The sequence below is a fragment of the Arvicanthis niloticus genome, chromosome 5 (genome assembly GCF_011762505.2).
Source record: "Arvicanthis niloticus isolate mArvNil1 chromosome 5, mArvNil1.pat.X, whole genome shotgun sequence".
Classification (NCBI taxonomy): Eukaryota; Metazoa; Chordata; class Mammalia; order Rodentia; family Muridae; genus Arvicanthis; species Arvicanthis niloticus.
Genome location: NC_047662.1, coordinates 15,040,286 through 15,061,630, shown reverse-complemented (window position 1 = coordinate 15,061,630; position 21,345 = coordinate 15,040,286). Strand labels below are relative to the sequence as shown.

At 53.4% G+C, this 21,345-nt stretch overlaps 1 protein-coding gene across 1 annotated transcript in view; it reads right to left on the bottom strand.

The window, feature by feature from the left end:
* Pax7 (paired box 7) overlaps window positions 1–21,269 on the bottom strand; it is a 98,997-nt gene extending 77,728 nt beyond the window's left edge. The window contains exons 1-4 of the mRNA XM_034503145.2: window positions 21,152–21,269; window positions 18,470–18,705; window positions 17,807–17,936; window positions 16,880–17,008 (exon numbers count right to left, since the gene is read on the bottom strand). Coding sequence (XP_034359036.1) covers window positions 16,880–17,008; window positions 17,807–17,936; window positions 18,470–18,705; window positions 21,152–21,236 — 580 coding nt within the window. The 5' untranslated portion in view covers window positions 21,237–21,269. The remainder of the gene's footprint in view (window positions 1–16,879; window positions 17,009–17,806; window positions 17,937–18,469; window positions 18,706–21,151) is intronic.
* Window positions 21,270–21,345: the final 76 nt, after the last annotated feature.

The window sequence follows — 21,345 nt, the reverse complement described above, 5'->3', positions numbered from 1 at the left end:
CTGAGTTACATGTCCTAGCCCCAACTCTCTTACCAACCTGAAAATTACTGCAGATAACCATCTGGTCTTTTCCACTCTGGGTTCTTTCCCTTTAGTAGCCCAGGCTAGCCTCAAATACCCTGTCCATTCTCCTACTTCAACCAGACACAGGCTGGGATTATGCCAGTCTGTCATTGCAGAACGGGGTGAGTGGCCTCACTCAGCTAGGATTCTGGCACCAGGTCCCATCTGGAGAGGTGCTCCCCTTCTCCCCTAACTGCCCCTCAATTTCTGGTAGAAAGCTTTACTTGTGCAGAGCAGTCTGGTCTTTCAAGTAAGAATTTCAAGGCAGACTGTCTACTTCCAGCCTGGAGGCTGAAGCTGGAGTTGGGGGAAGGGCAGGCTGTCGGGGTCACTTGGAGTCAAGCGGGCAGACCGTGACCCACCCGCCTCACTGGACAGGGCTCTGTACTCCTCTGGCGATTCCTTCACTTCCTAGGTCTTGCCATTGTTTGGGGCTACAGCCAGCTGCGGGGCGTTAATCTTTGGCGCGTTTGCAATCCCCAGAAAGAAAAGCCCTCGTGTGATGGGGCTGGGCTAGGGGCCCAGGATGGGCAGGAGCTGAGAGGCCGGGCGGAATGAGGAGGGGCATGCATGTGAGCACACACACGTCCCCCAGCCCTCTTGGTGACAGTGGGGCCACCCTAGGCTTTAAACTTTTTTGTAATCTCTTCAATCTTCCCAGAGGAGCAGATCGGGGAGAGAGGCTGGGTTCTGAAGCCAGCCTTGCTTTCTCGTCCCTACTCACGGAACTGACTCCGCCCCTCGATCTCGTTTCCTCTGTATGAATGGGGTGGCGGGCAAATTTACAAGCCCGCGGCCAACAGAGGGGGTTCCTCAGAGTCCCGTGTGTACACACCTCTTCTGTTCTCTAGCTACACCCCCTACACGTGGCAACGACAGCCACACACCTACATGCACAGAGCACGCACACGTCTACCACCAGGCTATGTAACACAAACACACACACACACACACACACACACACAACCAGAGACCCCAGGATGTTATCATCCCGACAAGGAGATACAACCCAGAACACAATACAATCCAGCATAGGTCAGGTATGCACAGGAAAGAGGGCAACAAAATCCACAGAAAAAACAAGTTAAAACTGCCCTTGAGAGGGACTGCTCCATCTACCCCACCCAGCACATCCCCAGGCCACCGAGGTTTCTTGATTTAGGACCACAAACAGCAAGTTGGTAACACTACCGGCTGCAACTCTATTAGAAAGGGGAGCCAACCACTGATCGTCCCTAAAGCCTGAACACCTTCCCTGGAGGAGACAGAAAAACCATTCTCCAAGGAAGGACCCCTGCTAAAGGCAACTCCGCTGGAGGAGCTGACAACGGGCTGGCTCACAAACTGGGAGGGACTCTCAGAAGGCAAGGATGCGGCTGGGGAAGAGAACCAGGATGGGAACCAGAGGATGGGGGTGGGGTGGGGATGGAGAGCTAGGAGATGTTCCACAGGGCCCTGTGAACTTCTGAGCGCTGTTCCTAAGTTGCATGCCTGTGCAAAAGCCAGTGCCACAATAGGAAGGCCTACATTAATTACTTGGCTCCGCCTTCCCCCCCGCCCCCCCCCCCCCGGGCTTTGTGACGATAGGTGAATGAATGAACCTCTCTGAGCCTTTTTGGTTTTTTAAACATACCAGCTGATGACAGAGCTGTCTGGTTAAATGAGATGTGGTTTATCCTGGCTTGCTTGCTTGCTTGCTTGCTTGCAATAAATAGCTGCCTCCCTCTTTTCAAGGATAGGGTCAAACTGCTCCTCCCTGTCCGTCCCCCACCCCTGTCCCCCCAACCCTCTCCCAAAAGCATCTCCCCTCCCCCCCATCCTCTGCTTCCCACCCTGGTTTTCTTCCCACTCCCCCAGACTCATCCTTGCCTTCTGAAAGTCCCTCTCAGTTGTGGACAGCTTCCCCAGTGGATAAGCCTGTAGTGGGGTCCTGTCCAAACCCATACCCTCACCTCTGACCCACCCGCATCTCTACTCCCCCCCCCCGCCCCAATCTTTAGCCAGAATTAAAAAAAAAAAACCAATAGCTTTGAACTCCACCTTCTCAGGGAAACCAGCTAGGGAAGGGAAGAAAGATAACTGATTGACAGCTGGGGGGGGGGCTCGGGCTCTTCTCTCAACACACACCACTGTGACCCCTAAACCCTGCCAGTATGGTTCCTGGGACACCAGCCCAGTGGCCACAGCATTTCTGCTGCCCAGGATTCTTCTGCTGCCTGCTGCCAGGGGGCCAGCGAGCCTTGATACCTTGATAAGGTTACTTGGGTGTTAATCCCAAGAGCCTCTTCTGGCCTGACCAGAGCGCCAACCTCCATTCTTGTCCTGGGTCTAATTAAGTGCCTAAAATACCACTTCCCCTTTCAGGCCTGGCTGCTTTTCTCTGAGGTGGGCAGGTAAAGCCCAGCCTGCTGCTTTGAAGTGGGAGGAGGCCGGAAGCTGAGGCAGGTGCAACAGTGGGAAGGGAGGGGAGGCATTTAGGTGTGTGTGTGTGGGGGGATGCTTCTTGAGGACAAACACCTGCAAAGGTTCTGATGCCTAACCAGTGAGGGATGCCGAGCTCTGGCAGAGTCAAGGGCACAACATCACAAGCACCAGGGGAGAAAACAAATTCCAAGGATCCTCCCCAGGGGAACAACACAACTGGAAATCCAACCTAGGGGTCAAGGTCATGTTCACCCCTCAACACCTCGATAGTCACAAAGTTGACAGGGTCCACTTTATACCCTCATGCAGCTTCAGGTCTATGAGGGACACTCAGATATACACACAGCCACAGTCACACAGAGTTACCAGATAGCTTTGCCCCAAACCCTGAAACGTTCCCCATGGATCTGGAGGTGAACCCTTCAACATTAATTTCTAGACTTTTAATACTTTTTTCAAATTAATTAGTTTACTTTTGTACTTGCCTGTTTTGCTACATGTGTGTATGGGGGGGGGGGTCTGTGAGGCATCTGAGTCCCTAAAATTGGAGTTCCAGATGGTTGTCAACCACTCTATGGATTCTGAACTTGGGTCCTCTGCAAGAGCAGCCAGTGCTCTTAACCACTGAGGTATCTCTCCAGCCCCAGTTAACAGGTTTATCATTTGAAGCTTCATATGGACTCGCCTAGCAAGAATGAGGGAGGCCCTGAATTCAACCACCAGTACTGTGTGTGAGCCGGGTGTAGTGTGATCCTGTCATCTCAGGGCACTTGGGAGGTAGAGGCAGGAGGATTGGAGATTCGAGGCCATGCTTGATTACATAGAACGTTCTCTGCTAACATGAGAACATGAAGCTCTGTCCCACAAAAGAAAAAATTAATGAATTTCACAAGTGTATATCACTTTACAGTAAATCTTTAAATGCACAAGAGGGGGAATTCTTTGTGTGTTTATTCCAAGGCCCCCAATGAATAATGAGCATCTGGCTTGGGAACCCCCCACTTAACCAGCCTCAGGGTCCGTTCCATCCACACAGGCTCTGGTATTCGCCTCATTTTAGCCACGAACCCCTAAAGGCCAGGTGCCTCTTCCCCGTCAGTTCACTTCCTGGGTGCATGACTTTCATCCTCATCGGCTAGGTGGGAGTGAAAGCCACCATTCAGGGAGAGCCCAGGACTGAGACCTAGGAGGCCATTCCATGGGCCGAGCAAGAGATGAGAAGAGCAGCAGGAGCAGGCAGAGAGTGGCATCCTGCCTGCCTGCAGGTCCTCAACGGGGCCAAGTGATGCACACAGGTTAAGAACTCAGCAACACTGGACGAATGTTCCATCGAAGTGCCTATCTTTGTTTTATTTTGTGTTTGGGAGAGAGTTTCTCTGTGTAGCTCTGGCTGTCCTGGAACTCGCTTTGTAGACTAGACTGGCCTCAAACTCAGACATCTGCCTGCCTCTACCTTTGTCTCCAGAGTGCTGGGATCAAAGGTGAGCGCCCCCACCTGGTTAGGACCTAGTTTAATGGTCTGGAGAGTGTAGATCTGTCCAGGTTGCTCTTCACTTGCCCTGTGACAATTACCAAGTCTCTTCCCCTCTCTGGGCCTCTGTTTATTTATATACCAGTGCTTTACACGAGGCTATTCACTTTGAACACTGGCGGCCATCTCTGGACACACAGGTTTGCCTTGCTGGCTGGACAACCTCCATTCTTCACGTTCTGCCCCATGTTCCTCCTAGCACCTCCCGTGGGACACCATTCCAACGTGCCACACAGCCAGCATCCACTCCCTTCCTGCCGTGGCTGATGGAACACAGAGGATGACTGCTTGCCCCAGTCACACAGCAAGCTGGGCAAACACCTGTCTTCCTAAAACAGCCCCAGCCTATTCTAAGAGGTCTTAGCCAGGAGAGAAAGTTCCCTAATCAGGGCACTAGAAAGGGAGACTTGTCACTTGTCACCAGATAAGCCTTATCATCTTATCTTTGAGGACCAATAACCACAGCCCCAGGCTCTGATTCCAAGAGACACAGAGCTTCCCCTCCACCCTCTCCAGAGAAGCCTCTGAAAGAGTCGCCTGGCCTGCTCCCCCCCACCCCCACCCCCCGGACAAAGCCAGGCCTCACCAGAATGCCCTCCATCAGCCTAGGTAAGCCAGTCTTGTATTTCATCCCTTTCAGCCCACACCTGCCCAGTGTTGGAGTTGCCGGGGCTATCCACCAGGACTTGAAAAACACTGGGTAGAGCCCTGCCATGGTTCAGACCAAGAGACCGAGGACTTGAGACTGGACTGAAAGGGGCTCACTCTGACCGTCTCCAGCTCCTGCTAGCTGGTAGCCTTTGAGCTAGCTTCATTTCCCTGCAATTTATTGTACCCCCCCCACACACAGGGTGACAGAATAGACTTTTGAGACATCTGTCCAGTCTCCGAGACCCTAAGATTCTTGGAGATACGGATACACTACACTAAGCACTTCATAGTGGTGCCTGCTGGAGCCATAGCTTCTCCTGGAACTGAAGAAGATCGAGAGCTCACTAACCACCTCTCTGCCTCAGTTTCCCCCTGTGGAATATTTAACCATGTGCCACACTCAACACAAAGAGTCGCCGGGCGGTGGTGGCACACGCCTTTAATCCCAGCACTTGGGAGGCAGAGGCAGGCGGATTTCTGAGTTCGAGGCCAGCCTGGTCTACAGAGTGAGTTCCAGGACAGCCAGGGCTACAGGGAGAAACCCTGTTTCGAAAAAACCAAACACACACACACACACACACACACACACACACACACACACACACACACACACACAAAGAGTCTGCAGAAACAAGGAAGAGGCCAATTTTACCTCCTGGCTTCCAAATACCCAGTCCTCTGCTCATTTATCTGTTCATCTTGCTCCTCTACCCACAAGCAAAGTGGCTGGTGTCTTTCTCCAGCTCATTCCTGTCTCCCTTTCTGCATTGTGACAGGCCCTCCCAGTCTGAAGAGGAACCTCTCAAGGTGGCAGTTGTGGGCTCCACACCTGGGAGTCCCCTGTGCAGGGAGTACTCAGGGATTGAGTCTCCTTCCTCCCTCCATCAGCAGCCAGGTGCTCCCTCCCACATCTGCACTCAGCCTCCTGCCTTGCACGTTCATCTGCATTTCTCCCAGCTTCTGGGTCACAGCAACATTGATGACAGTGACCTCTGAACCTTCCATGACCTTCTCCTCTCCCAGCTGCAATCCTTCCATGACTCCCCACTGCCTTTGGAAGAAGCCCTAAGTTGAAGCATTTAGCTCTGTTTTTTTAGGATCCTACAACCAGGCTCCAGGAGGCACCTCCCCAGCATGGTCCACCATGACAAGCTTAGATGGGATGAGCCACATGTGAGCACACTGTATACCCTGTCTCAAGGGGGCCCTGGGTTAGAGGAGAGAAGCAGAGAGAGGGAGAGAGGAGAGTCCTGCCCAACCTCTACTGAGGTCTTCTCATTCATCTATCAGAAGCTGTTAGATTCCTTTGGTCCTGGGCATCTGGGCGGCTCCCCTGAGTCTATCCTGTTCCCTGGATCAGGGTTGTTGGTGGGAAGGATGCGGCCATCCCTACAGGGTCTGCCTCCACCCCACTCACCTTACAAAATGGTTGTGGAGTCACACCACATGCCGAGGCCATAGAGGATGCTGGGGCAGCTGTGGGGGTGACATTTACCTAGCCTGTGGTTTGCTCTGGTTTTGTACCGTGTCATCTTTTCCTCTTCCCAGCATCCTCTGATACCAAGCCCACCTACCATTTGTCAAGAGTGCACTCTTGAGTTACCAGGATCTTTCAGGCCCTACCATCCATCCTCTCCTTCCCCACATTCACCTAGGCTTCTGTTTCCACCATCTCTTCAGCATCGGAGTGGTGGCCTCTGAGAGCCAAGGAGGCTGCTCTGATGACTTCTGGATACACCAGCTTCCAAGACTCACTACTCACAAAGGAGGGGCCTTCTGGAGGCAGAGCAGTGTACCGCATCAGCCCCACCTCGCCCATCAAGTCAAGGTCTATAGTGTTGGGGCCCACTGTCGTATGCCCTCCATGGTCCGCCTGGGCAGTCTCCCTGTAGCAACTCAGCACAGCAATCCCTGTACCAGGGGAGGGCTGTTCGCGGTTTTTTTTTTTTTTTTTTTTTTCTGTTGGGAGTTTTGTGGACGTGCCTCACGCACGTGTGCAAGACTCTTGACTTCTATAAGTCAATAGACTGGCTCAGAGGCCTCTCCTTCCTTGCTACCGCAACTCCCCCCCCCCCCCCAGTTTTCTTCTCGGGATAATGGGGTCTCTTTGTAGCCTAATCAGCCTCCTGAGGGGCCGGGAGGCCGGGAGCGCTTCCCCGGCAGCAATCGGTGGAAATAAAAGCAAGATTAGGCCAGGGCCTGGCCCACACCATAGCAAAGCGCCACCAGGCTTCGCTCCCTCAAAGCCCCTTGGGGGTTTGGTTACTTTATTTCTAAAGTTGTTTGTATTTCTAAAGTGGCCATTGAGGCCGAGAGCAGGCCGAGACTGAGGGGAGGAGCCAGGGCCTCACTCCAGCCTGAGACTCCCTACCAGGCTTCAGGGAGCAGTTCGTTCCCCTTACCAACCCGTCTTTCCTCCAGCCCCGTGCATCTCCCCACAGCACTCGCCAAATGAAGAACCTGAGGCTGTGGGTAGTTGGAAAGTCACTGTTGTTGAAGGCTTCCTGCCAGGGGTTAGACTTCAGGATCAGAACCCACCAAATAGCAGAGAGGGGAAAACCACTGGCGGGGCTGAGCAAAAGGCCATTTGTAGCCTGGCTTAGGGCACTCTCTGATGGGACCTCAGTATGTCCCCAACTGGTTATGGGAGGGAATGTTCCAAACGGAACACACTGGGAGCCTTCCGCTTTTCAAGAAAGTTCCAGTGCCTCTTTTCTTAGCGTCCTGTTAAAGCCCCACTAATAAAGGTGTGGAATACGGAGATTATGTAATAATTAATAACCTTTCCCCATATCTGACAAAAGAGGGGTGTGGGCATTCCCTGTTCATTTTTGGATGCCAGGAAGAAGATGAGAGAAAGAACATTGACCCCCTAGGCCAGGGAGGGCGAAAACTGAAGCCAAGGTGCCTTTCAGCTGCAGTCTCCAGTCTCTCTCTCTCTCTCTCTCTCTCTCTCTCTCTCTCTCTCTCTCTCTCTCTCCTTAACTGACTTTTGGGCCTTGGAAAGGGCAAATCCCTGAAATCCTGCTGAGGAAGGAAATTACAAGAATAGATGGGGTGCAGGAAGTTAAAGGCCAGGCAGAGGGTCTCCCCTCAAGAGAAGACAGGAGACAGAGGTACTTCTGGAAGCTTCCATTAGGAAGCAGAGGGTGCAAAACTTTCCTTAAAACTACCATTGATCCCTATCAATCCCAAAACTCTCCTAGGAACCAAATTCCAGCTTTGATTTCCATGCCTACATGGATCACATAAATGCAGGGTCGATTTCAAGACAAGCTTCCTGAGCGCCAGGAAACTTGAACCCAGATCCCACTCCCCCACCCCCATCCCCAGTCTCCACACCACACTCCCTAAACACCTCCACACCTCCCACAGAATACCACTGGCAAGCTGGACTCTATTCTCCCTGGCACCTAAAGACCTGGTGTCTGAAGTTAAACCCACATCCGGAGGCGTGGCTGATCACCTGTCATCCTTGCTGAGGCTTGGGACCTTGGAGAGGAACCCAGAGAAAGGCCCCAGCCCACTTGCTGGGGCTTCCCCCAAAAGGAACCCAGGAAGATTCAGGTTAGAGTTTTCTAAGCTACTACTCTTGGTCCCACCCACTTTTCTGTCCTGCAGGGCCTTCTTTGATCTCAGGTCTTTTGGCCCCTCAGACAAAGAGTTCTGCGAAGGCGAGGGGCTCTGCCCTCCCCCCACCACTGCCTTGAACCCTCAATGCAGGGAAGCCAGGCATCCATGCCTGTGTCTCCAAAGGTCAGTTTGGGGGCTGCTTGCAGCTTTCAGTGGCTGCCCCAAGTACACCCCACTGTGTGCTCCCAGGCTGACTTGAACACACACACACACACACACACACACACACACACACACACTATCCACAAATACCTACACATACTTCACTCCCAGAGACCCAGGTGAACATAGATGCACTCTGGGAAAAAGGGTCTGTTTCATCTGTTTTCAGTACCAGACCAGAACTTCATAGCAACGGGAGAGAGCGTCCTGATATCCACCATATGATTTAGGCGTTCAACACTTAACATATGCACTCAAGAGAAGTTCTAAAGAACGGATAAAAAGATTCACAAACATTTACTTCCCTCCGGGGAGATTTTCTCTTTTCTATCCTCTTTTTCTTTTAGTGATCTAGGACCAAAGGGGAGGCACACTTGCACTTATCTGTGAGGGGACTAGTGAGGGACCAGCCAGTAAAAATGCTTCAAGCCGGATGACCTGAGTGTGATCTCAGGTCTGCACAGTAGTGGAAAGTGAGAAATGACTCCTGCGAGTTGTCCTCTGATCTGCACGTGCATACACGGTCCCAGACAATAAAACAAGTAAATAATAAGTAAATAAGCTAAACATATTGTATTTTTTTAACGTCTGGGAAAGGGCCCTTCCAATTAGGAAACTGGGAGGCTGCCTCTGTTTTGAAGTCAGACTAGTGAGGAACTACTTGTTTTTCAGATCACATGAGTGAGAGAGACAGAAAGACAGAGGGGGAGAGAGGGAGAAGGAAGGAGAGGAAGAAGAGGAAGAGGAGGAGGAGGAGGAGGAGGAGGAGGAGGAGGAGGAGGAGGAGGATCGCAGTGAGGCCAGACAGCTAGCACTTGTTTCCCACCCGCCCCCCTCATTTAAATTCCTTCATTCTGGGCTCCACTCCGGGACGCTGGGGCCCTTCAGAGACTATTGGGACTGTCAAAAACGCAGCTGCGGGGGTCTGAGCAGGGTGTTCCCTCGGGAGGGAGGCATCTCTTTACACAGTATTTAAAATTCTGCGCCTATGGACTCCAGCAAAGAGTTGTGCTTTTGTTTATTGGTTTTATTTAGCTTATACCTGACTTTCAAATGGGTCTGGAATCCCATCCGAAGGATAAGAACCTTTGTGTAAATCTCTATCCGTGGGAAATCGAGGCGCAGAGACATTCATCGACGCGTCCCAAGTTGCAAGGCTAGTGTGTTGGCGACTGGTGCGTTCTGCCCATCCCTGGTGCTCCAGCCTCGGTCACCCGGAGCTGCCCGGGGTAGGAGCACAAGCCGACGGATAATCTCACTAAGCCGAGGAGGACCGGCGGGTGGAACAAGACCCGAGACAGCACTTTGCCTATTCGCTCAGAGCAATCTCGCCTTCCAATGCTCCCCGTTCCCCATCCCCCCTGGCTCTGAGGACAAAACCTGGAGCAGAGGACTCGGGCACTGTCGCCTCTCAAACCCAGGAACTTCGCCCCGAGACAGCTAAGCTAGAAGGCGCGAACCCTGCACCCGGCTGGAGGCGGGGGATCGCGCTCCGCTGCGCCGCTGGCCGAGGCCCAGCGCTGGGTCACAGCGCGCCGCCCGGGTCCCCGCCCCACCCGCTCGGCGCGCTCGCCTCTAATTAAGCGGCTGGATCCCGGGGAGCCGCCGGGCCGCGCGGTAATACGATGAGCCGCCTTTGTACTGATGTCACCCAACGCCGAGCATCAAAAGCGCTGCGACCCGCCGCCCGGCCCCGCTTGCTCTGCAGCCCGCCGCGATCGCGGTCCGGGACAGCCTCTCGGCGACTGCGTCCCTTTGTCTTTCCCGCTGCAGCCCGGCTCCCCCCTTTTACTCTTGGCGCTGCTTAGCGTCTCCACACGCCACTCCCTGTCATCTCTCCTGCATGCTTCTCCACGATCGTGCCCTTCCAATGTGCAGACGCTCTCCGACTTTCTTTCTCACTCCTTGTCTTCGGCTCCCGGTCCCACCCCACTGCTGCCTAACTCAAAGTCAGGCATCGCTCGCTTCCAAGGCTTGGAAACCGAGCCAGGGAGCTGACCCTAGACCTCGTGCGCGCTAGGCCAATTCGCCGCAGCCCTGCACTTTCAGAGACCTGCAGCGGCCTCCTGGTCCCTGGAAATCCACCGGAGCTCAACTCTGCTCTTGCACCAAAGGACTAGACACATGCTCTGGGGCGCTTGGAAACTGGATTTGGGGCTCACACAATTTCCCTTCACCCCTCCCGAGGGTGCTGGGGTCTGCCCTCTCCTCCCAGGCTTAAGTTGTTGACCCGGCTTTCACATTTCTCCCCCCATATCCCTTCACTTGGCCCCCACCTCCCCTTTGCCCTCGACCCCTTCTCTTCCTCCTGCAGACCCCTCCCCTTCTCATGTTGAGCTCCCCCCCCCTTCTCCTCTAAGCTCTTTCCCTCTTGGAATCCCGGTCTCGCCCCTCCCCAGCCCCACTTTGTTTGAAGTTATGGAGAGATCTAGCTACAAATGGCGCAGCTTCCCCCTTAGGTCGCCGTTCTGCCTTGATTAGATTTGGGAAGGCGAGTTTCCTCCCTCCCGCGTCCTGACCCCAGTGGGGCCAGTCCCAACCGAGCGGGTCAGAAAGTGCTGACCCCATTTCCACCCTCTCCCCGTGGTCAGCAGGAGTTAGGGGTAGGGAAAAATAGAGGGAGGGCCCAAGGTAATAGAAACTTAGGGGGCATCCCCGTCTTCCAATAACCCAGGGTCCCCAACTGGGTTTCCTAATTACCCCATTAGTGGAGTGGGTGGGGATGCGGCTATTTTTCAGGAATTCCCGGAATGCACACCCCCCCCCTCCGCGCGCCGCCGCCCCCAGTCAGGCCTTCGAGGCCCCAGAGAGAACCTTCCCTTTGGGGTTTCAAAGCTAGAGACCTCTTCTCAAGCCGTCTTTAGGCTGTTAGTTTACGGGTTTATATCCTTAGATACCCCAACTGGGGTTGTTGACAGAGAGGTCGCCTTAACTTCGTTGATGGCCGTAGACTAACCGCAAGTTTACGAAAAGCATCATTTGCTGAGCCTTCTCTGTGCATCATGTAACACTGAAATGCAACGTAATGAGTAACAACTGTTTTCAGAAAAAGAAAAAGGCTCCTTAATAAAAATAAGTCTCAAAAAGCACCTCGCTGCCTCGTGGCTACTGTTATGTGTGCTTTAAAACCCTTCCATGTAAATTCCACTCAAAAATTTGGAAAGCTGTGAAAGGGGAGGGGTGGCGGGTGGGGGAGGTTAATCCGGGTTTAACGCTCCTGCGTTGCAGACTCAGGACCAGGGTTGGCCCGATTGCCTTATCGCCTCTCAACATTTGAGACGCCCATATTTTACCCAGCCAAATAGCTTGGAGAGCCGCGCAGACGGCTGCCGTGGTCGTGCCTCAGGAAAATGTGTTATTAATATCTAAATAACTTCCCAATACTGTCTGGTAAATCTCCCTTCACCGTTCCAAATGATGAATTCGTTTGAAGTCTTCCCCCAGTCTCATCTTTTCAATGTGTGTGTGTCTGTCTCTCTCCCTCTCTCTCTTCTCCCTTCTTCTTAGCTAGGCTTATTTCAAACTGGTAAATATCTAATTCCTTTAACTGCCGCTCGGTGCACGCGAATCTTTTAGGTACAGACGCCTTGAAACGGCCGCCGCGCGGCGGGTGCGTGCCCGGAGGTGAACACGGAACGCGCGCGTTCGCTCAGCGGGGGACCCCACTTGCTAGACTCCAGCAACTTCTATACGCCCAGGCGTCTCCCTTGCTCGCCGCCGGGGCCTGGCTTCTGCATTCCCAATATCCCGGCGGCACCCCCAGCATCCAGGCCCCGCGGCCCGCAACGGCCCTGCACGTCTTACGCTCTCTGCGCTCGCTGATTCTCTCGTTTATAAAGTTTGTCTTCTGAATGTCTTCTATTAGATTACGCTCCTTCATCGCCCCTCCCCAACCTTATCTCCTTCTGTCTCTTCTCTCCTGGTCCGTCACACTAGATTTAGGCACCCGTTTATCTGAAGCGCCGTTTGCAGACTTTATTTACCCTGGGATGCGGGGCTGCGAGCGTGCGAGCGCGTGTTCGCCTTTGTAATAGTTATCGCCTCATTGTGGTGTCGCTTAGTCTCAGCTCCCTCCTCCTCACTCTAGTCTTGGGTTCGGGAGGACTGGGGGGGAGGGAGTCTTGTCAGCTCAGTTTGGGCTCGCCCCCTCGCTAGGAGCTCCCTCCCCCCCCCCCGACCTTCCGCGTCCCATCCCCCACCGGACCGTAGGGGCCTCCCAGGCCCCCTCCTACGCTCGCTCTGTTCCTTCCACATCCAAAGCGGAGCGCTGCCTAAAGCCGAGGAATTGCCTGACACCCCCTATCTTCCTCGGAGCCCCCATTATGCGAAGCTGATCCTCCTCTGAACAGACTCAAATCCCGCCTGGACTTTGTTTGATTAGATTGCCAACCCGGGGTAATCCTTTGATTTGGTGGAGTGTCAATTACCTTTCTCTAAACACACATTTACAGAGGAGGGAAGTTGTAGGTTTAAGCCAATGCAGATCTCCTCCTGATAAATGGACGGTCTTGGTACCCTCTCGGCCCAGCCCTCTTCTCCAAGGCCCCACCCAGGTCTCTTCTTACCTATCCCTCCCCCCCAAACACTGACCCTTCCAGGTGTGAAGTCTCCAGGGAGGGGGAAGAAACACTAAGAAAAAGTGCGGGCTGTGAGGAGCCCTGCCCCCCTTTCCCTATTCATTCGCTCCCCCGGAGCCTAATTAAATTTGGCAGGTCCTTGTACACACAATCAAAACAGCTTCCTCCGGTGCGGCAAACGACCGAAAACCGCATTAGCAGCCATCGCCGCTGCCAAATTAAATTGTTCCCCACCTCCTTTTACAAGTGTCTAAAACCGACACTTCGGGCTCCCCCGCCCCCTTCCCTCTCCGATCCCTCCCGGTTGGTATTCCAGTCCACACCTGTAAGTTTACCTTTCTTCAAATAAATTAAGGGGAAAATGCAAAGAAAACAAACCTACGGCCTGAGCTGTGTAGCTCAGTGGGGGAGTGTACTCGCTTGGCCTGTGCCAGACTCTGGTTCAATCCTCTCTAAGGAAAAATGAAGTCCTAGCCCCTTCCTTGTAGCCCTCGACAGCCTTTCACACCCCTGAGCTCTCTTCTCCCACTGGACTCCCGACACCCATGCGTATTTCTGGCTGCGCAGGAAAACAACTTCTCATCCCTCCTGGTAACTTTTTGAGTGTTTCATATTAATAACAACCCCACTGGGCTTTGTACCCTAGGACCGACCAACCAACCAGTCCGGGTCTGTGTCTGATGTGTTCAGCCTCGGCTTCAACTTGGGCACAGTCGGATGCCGGAGGCTTTGGTTGCTGCTTGAGTGTTACTTCACCTATTGTCATTCTCTCCATCCTGCCTGTCTCTGAGACTATGGAAGAACGGCTCTACCTTTCTTTGCATGCTCTTACCAGTTTCTAGAAGGAATCTCTTTCTCTTTCTCTCTTCAGATCTATAGCAGCCAGCTCTACCCGTCTCCTGACTCTTAGGGAGACGGATGAAGAGGAGAGGGTCTAACCCACCACGGGTACAAACTGTTCCCTTCCTTCCTCAGGTAAACTGAGCTTGGGCTGCGGCCCCTATCAGCGGCAGTCCTGAGAATTCTCACAAGCAACAAATCCTAATAACTCAGTCTTAACTAGGATAAGAGGGAGAGAGGAAGAAAAAAAAAAAAAAAAGCCCACAGTCTCATGAATATCAGCCCAAGGGAAGCAGGAGTGAGCCGTTCAGAGATGAAAGTGCGGAGAAATAAAAGCTCAATTTAATCTGCTTTAAAACCCTTCAACTTAACGTTTGTGCTTCAAACTCTGAGAGTGAAGACTGATTGCGGATAAATAGTTTCTTACCATGCCTGGAAGCTATTACACCCCTCTCCGACACATACTCCTATTCAGAAGCCTCAGTTTTCATTACTAGCTCTAATAAGTCTTAACATTATTAAATGCCAAGCGGACGATAGGAAGAAACGGACTCAGGGAGGGAGCTCTCTTTAGCGCTTAAAGAGGAGCCCTCTTAAACCCCTCTTTGGTGGCTCCCCGCCACGAGAAGGGCGACCCTGGGAGAATGCATTTGTCAAAAAAGCAAGAAGCCAAAACAAAGTTGGGAGTGTGTACCCCTCCCCTTGCTCTACCCATGGGGGGGGGGAGGTGGGCATCTGGGCGGGCTCTGAACTCAACCCCGGATGAGGGCTTTTCAGCTTTAATTTGACTGACTGTGAAACTGATGTCTAGGGCGAGAGAGAGAGAGAGAGAGAGAGAGAGAGAGAGAGAGAGAGAGAGAGAGAACCCCACATGCCTGCCAACCCACAGGGCAGGCCTCATGCTGGACACCAAATCTGCCCACAATCAAACCCTTCTCTTATTTGAATCGCCACTGCCCTTCCACAACTGCCTATGGTCTATGGTCAGGCTGCAAACCCCGGATCCAAAGTCTGGTGGGTAGGCCCACAGCCACCTGAAAGATTCCGGAACTCACAAGGCCACCCGGAGCCCCAGAGTACCACTCACACCCCGACAGCAACTGGAAACCCAGGCATCTGTCAGGACGCCAGCTCCCTGCAAAACATTTTATTCTTACAGGTTTGTACATTCAACAGCTGGCGTCATCTGGACAGGCCAGACCTGGTCTCTAAACCCCTGGAGACTTGGAGCGGACTGTTTCTTGCAGGGAAAACCTCTCTCCTGCGAAGCCTCTGGATCACTGGTTTTGTGAGGTCTCTGAGTTCTCCAAGGCAGAGGGATCCCACAAGACACAATCTTTTTTCTGTCCCCCCCCCCCCCATATCCCTTCTTTTTCTCAGAGGCCACTGACCTCTTGCTGTTCACCTCACACTGAATTAGACACATCCCCTCTTGTGCACACGGCGCAAGCAATCTCTAACCAAACCCAAATATCCTAACTGCTTCCTGCAGGTAACTCTTAGAGGTGTTTGGTGTGTATCATATAACCTTAGAAAGATTATTCAAATTCAGGATCCACCGGTTGTACTCTGATTTTTTTTTTATGACTAATTTGTCTTTCTGATAAACTGAGATAAACCCTGGGTTTCCAGGAAAGAGTCCCAGGGCTTTGGACAGAATGGTCAAGGCTGTGACCAGAGGCTATCTACTGCAGCAGAGCCTAGACCCCCTCTGGCTGGCCTGCCACAGCGGGATAACCCCCCCCCCCAATGCTTTTGTCCCTGGAGGGACAGCAGCCCTTGTAGAGTCCAGAGAATATCAACAACCTGCCACTTGCCCCCTCCTCAATCCCTTCGGTTGACCTGGGCTGGTGGGGGGCTGGGCCTCCATCTCTGGATGTTGTCTTTAGAAGTGGGATTTTGTCTGTGAAGTTCATCCTCAAGGTTGGGAGTCACTCCAGAGAACCAGAGAGAGACCTAGACTGGAGGTGCTGAGAAAGGACTCTGCAGAAACCTCTGGAAGAATTGCGGACCACAAGGGGTTTTTAGTAAACGTCCTACACGTTCTCCAAAGAAACTTTCTGATTCATTTGTTTCCCTGGCGCGGGTGTTCCAGGCGCTCTCTTGTCCCGGGTCAGTCTTTGTGACTCTGAAATTTTCATATCCATCCCCGCGCCCCCTTAGGACCCCACTTTCTTTTTACTTCGGCAGGACGGGTGACAAAAGAACACTTACTTCCCCATTTAGAAACGGAAACGCATCCCGGTTCTCCAAGCCCGGGTGCAGGCGCTTGAAAGATAAACTTCAGCCTTAAAGGCTCCAGAGAGAAAGCTGAGCACTGGGGTCTGTGCAGGAAGCCGAGTTACGGTTGGACAGAGGGTGTTGGGTGAATCCCCCCTTTGGCATTTGGGAACTTGGCCTCCAGCCCCGGACACACAGTGCTTGCCAAGATGAAAGCACCCGTGTGCCTCCACTCCTCCCTGGCCATGCGGGACTGAGAGACAGCCTGCGCGGCTCCGACTAATTTTTATTGATTGCAGCGGTCAGTCAGCTGTCAGGCGGGGTTTCAAGGGACCGTTTAGAAAGCGTGTGCGGGGCTGGTTAACAAATTCATTTAGGGAGCCCCGGGCGGGCTTCTCCTTCCTCGCCCTCCTCCCTATCTCCCGCACGCTTGCTCAAGTTTTCTATAAATAACTGATCGACGCCAAAATGCCAGCTCCAGAGGTTGCACAGGCTGTGGACCCGTGCGCGCGCGGTGGGGAGAGGGGGGGTGACAGCTGAGGCGCAGGATTGTGCTACCCCGCAGCCGCGCTCCCAGGACTTGCGTGGTGGGGAGGAATAGACCCGTGCACTCTAACGCCTTCAAAATCCCGGCCGCCAGCGATCTGGGACTTTTTTCCCCCCACTCCCCGACCGACCCAGCTGTGGCAGAGGTTAATCCGCACACGTTCTCACCAGAAGCGTGGGAAAGCGTGGGAAAACGTGGTCTCCGGCGTCACAGGCCACGGGAGGTTCTTACCTTTGTCGCCCAGGATGCCGTCGATGCTGTGTTTGGCTTTCTTCTCACCATCTTCTTCCTTCTTGTCTCCTTCCTCATCCTCCTCTTTCTTCCCGAACTTGATTCTGAGCACTCGGCTAATCGAACTCACTAAACCTCAGAAATTAAAGGTAAAAGAGAGAGTATAAGTTGTTGGGGCTGAGGAATGAGAGGCAGAAAAATCAGACAACCCCCAGTCTCAGCTCCCTGCCATCCAAACACTTTTGATTTGCATTTACTCCAGCAACGGCTTAAGAAACCCCCGGTTACTTCTGGAGCATGGATGTCCAGGTAAGCCTGCAGAGGCAGCCACCACGTGCTTCTCAGTGTACATCCTTGGGCATCCACCAGCTTCCGGACCCTACCTTGTGCCCTATGTGCATTCACAACCTACAATCCTAGCATTGCTCGGCCCTTGCTGCAGCCAGGCAGGTGTGTCCTGGCCCTGCATGCCTGCACACACCTGTACAGTCAGACACAAATCTGGTAGCTTCCCCCACCTTCCCACAGCATGGTCTGAAGACTGCAATTTGAAATAGGGGGGATAGGAGCCAAGGTACACCAGCCGTCCTGGGACAGGTCTTCCTCCAGATCACTTTCCCCAAAGCTCAAAAGAACCCCACCTTCAAGGTTAACCTCCCTGTCAATCACTCTCGAATCGGCACCCCCCTACCTCTCTCCTTCTTTCCCACCTCCGTTCCTTCTTCCAAACCGAACCTCTCCCTTTGCAACTCTTTCTTCCCTTCTCCCTTCCATCCTTCCACCTTTTGCTTCACCGTGATGCCTGTATCCCCCGTCACCCACTCATCTTTTTCTGTCCAACACCCCCCCCCCCCACCCCAGGCCTACATTCTGAATCTCCAGCGAGACTCCTGGCCAGCTCGGCCACTGGCTCAGCTACCTTCTCACCTGAGGGCACTGTGCTTCGGTCACAGTGGCCGTCCTTCAGCAGCCGGTCCCGGATTTCCCAGCTGAACATTCCCGGGTTCTCTCTCTTATACTCCTCAATCTTTTTCTCCACATCCGGAGTGGCCACCTGCTTCAGAGGTGGAGGTGGGAGAGCAGGAATGGAGAGATGGGGTGGGGGAAGGGAAATAGTTTTAGTATCAACCTCCCAAAAGCTTCCAGCCAGGCCGGACCCTCCGGTGGCCATTCCCTTCGTCCTAAGATGGGCTTTGGGTTTTCAAGGTCTCCAGGATGACATCAGTGGGGGCAGCAATAAGAAAACAAAATTTAATTCGTATCTCTGTGGTCCCCCCTCACCACCTCAGGCAACACCGAAGGGAGATTTTCTCTGGCTAGGGTGGAGATTTGGGGTTGTGGGCAGATGTAAGGACATTCCAATGAGGCTTCAAAGTCTTGGACAATCTAGAGCCCAGCTAACAAATTCTTCAAAATTTCAAATAATGGGACAGTATCTGAGTGCTAAGGAAAAGCTCCTACAAGCTTTTTTTGTAGGAAGCTTCCAGACATCCAGGGCTGCTGGGTGACACGGGATATCTAGAGAGGTGACAACCAAGGTCCGTGTACTAGAGAAGGCCTGCTGCCAGCCTTAGAGGCAAAGACACTCACTCTGGGCTTGCTGCCACCGATAGCCCCGGGCCGGATGGACCCAGTCTCCTGGTACCGGCACAGAATCTTGGAGACACAGCCATGGGAAACACGGAGCTGACGGGAGATGACGCAGGGCCGGATGCCGTGGTGGGCCATCTCCACTATCTTGTGACGGATATGGTTCGGCAGGGGTCGCCCGTTGATGAAGACCCCACCAAGCTGATTGACCCGGCCTTGGCCAAGAGGGGTGGACACTGGGGGAGGGAGGGAAGATAGTGAGTATGTATAAGACGAAATACAGTTAGTGTGGGGGAGGGGGACCTAAGACTCCTAACAGCTGATCTCCTAGGTCTTCATGAAGCCCTGGGAGGCTCCAACAGGGAGAAAGAGTCCTTCAGGTCCTTGGCTTGTTTGCCCCCCACCCCAGTCCGTCTACACTGCAGGAAATGAAGATACACCTTTGAGTGATCTGAATGCCAGAAAGGACAGAGGAGAGCCTGGTGGAGAAGAGAGATCCTAAGAGCAGCTGCAAATGGTTCTGAGACCCTAGCTTGTGGTCACAGGCCCCAAGAGGCTGGAAGAGGTTGACAGCCAGGGGGATGTAGCCCACCAGGTCAGTCCCACACCTCTGGCCGTTAGGACTCAACTATTCGATCAGTTAGTTACGGGGCTGCTTGACTCCCCTCATTTATAGCTCTGGCTTGAGCAACCAGGATTGTGGCAGCTGAGTCTGCAGAGCTTAAGGACTGGTGACATAAAGCTGTCTGTGTAGACTCTACAAGCACAAACCATCCCTTGGCAGATTCCCTTCGCTTTTAAACACCTTAAAAGTTCTCATTTCGTTTGGGGACAAATCGAGGGCACACTCCACAATGACCCCCAATTCCAAAATACCCCGACTTGGTCTCAGAAATGCAGTAATTGTCCCAGCAGTCTTTGCTGCAACGAAGATGAGTCAGTGTGTGTGTGTGTGTGTGTGTGTGTGTGTACACACCAGGTGTGCTCAGCGGAAGGGAGAATGGAGAACTTAGGCAGGCCTTAATGCAAAGTCTACACAATTTTCTGAGAGAAGGCTGGGGGGACACCCGGTGCACTAATCCAGCCTCGATCCCCCCAATTTGGGGACTCGCGGCTGCAGAGATCTGGAAGATTACAACGATTTCACAGCGGCCCAAGCGGAGGAAGCAGACGGAATAATTGGAAAGGAGGAGGGTAGAAGAGACTCGGTCTGCTGAGCTGTTCCTACCGCCCCCTCCTTACTTTCCCGCTCCCCCCTCCCTCACCAATTTTTCTTTGTAAAAGTAGGTATCTGAAACCACTCTCAGATTTAATCAGAAATCGTGCGTCGCCGAGCCAGAGTCACTCGGTCTCCGTGGCGGGATACGCCATTAGCGCTGGAGAGCTCTTGAACGCCCAACTTCATATTCAAGAGCCTCTTTAGCGACCGGCACTCGGCTCTCCTCAGTATTCTGCGTCATGTTGGGCAAATATTGTCCTAATCCTTCGCGCGTCCTCAGCCGCCTGTTTTGCTTGCATTGGTTCCAGGAGAGGACTCCAGCAAATCCCCGGCTGCCGCGCTCTCCCGCCTGCGTGGCCGCTCGCGCACACTTGATCACGCAGCCCGCTCACTTCGCCTCTGTCTAATTCGGGGACCCGGCGGCTTCTCGCTGCCCGAGAGGGGGGCTCCCTCCCTAGATCGCCGGCTGCCAGACCGCCCCTTCTCTTCTTCTCTCCCCATCCTCCCGCATTCACAAGTGGGGCCCACATAATGACAAGAGGGGCGTCTAAAAATTAAAATTGGTACGCCATTTCTAACTGCTCCTGTGACACCCTGGGCTGTCTGAGCGGAGGAAGCTAGAAGACCCTTCTGTGGCTGGCTGAAAACCTTCCATCGGTTTAAATAGAAAAGGGAGGGCTCTCGCAAAGGGGCCCGGTCTCTTCGCGGCCGATCGCCGCCGGCCGGTCCCCTCTGCTTCCCCGAGTGGCTAAAGAATTTGTCTGAATACATTTCAAAACACCCAAAACAATTCCCCTGGATTGCTGTATCCTCTCTCGGTTTTGAGTTTCTCTCCCCGGACATTTGCAGACTTTAGAAAGACGGAGTAAAAAGTTGTGTTTCGAATTTTTGTTTTTGTTTTTGCGGGAAACACAGCACTAGGTGTTGTTTTCAATTAGCTTGTGTCGGGGCCGGAAAACAAAAACAAACAAACAAACAAACAAAAACAAGCCAGTTAGTAAGTTGCTTTGAAGGAAGCCGACAGACTGGTAGATTAGTAAAAGAGTACCGCTTGTTGGTATTTGGAAATAAAAGAGGTTGGGACCCCATCCCGACTTTGAGGGACGGATTCAAAACTAGAGAAGAAAGCCGGCGGCGCTGCGCAGAGACCCGGGAACTCCGCAGTGTCAGAGAACAGTGGGGAACCCTGAAATTTACGGGAGCGCAAAACGAACCAGATGCGAACTCCCTGGGGAGTCGCATCCTGCGGCGAAAGGCCGGCAGCCGGTGACCCACCGAGCGGAGGCCGAGGGTCAACAGAGTCCACGCAGAAACTGACAAGTGTCCGCTCTGGAAACTTCCCCGGGTCGCACGCGGAGACTGGGACCCAGCAGAGCCCCAGATACCCCGCTGCTCGCTCCCCTGGAGGATGCCACCTCCGAGGCCCTCGGGGGACCCTGTGAAGGCCTCTTGCGAGCTCTTACCTTCCAGGGGGAAGCCGGTGCGCGGGTAGTTCTGCCCCGGGCCGGGTCTCATCATCCTGGGGACCGCGCCGGGCAGCGCCGCCATTCCTGCGCACGCCGGAGACGAATCCAGAGTCGGCTGGGTAAACCTCTTGGCGTCTCTTCCTTTCACCCCTGCTGCGATCCTCCTCTTCTTCTCTTCCCCCCCCCAACCT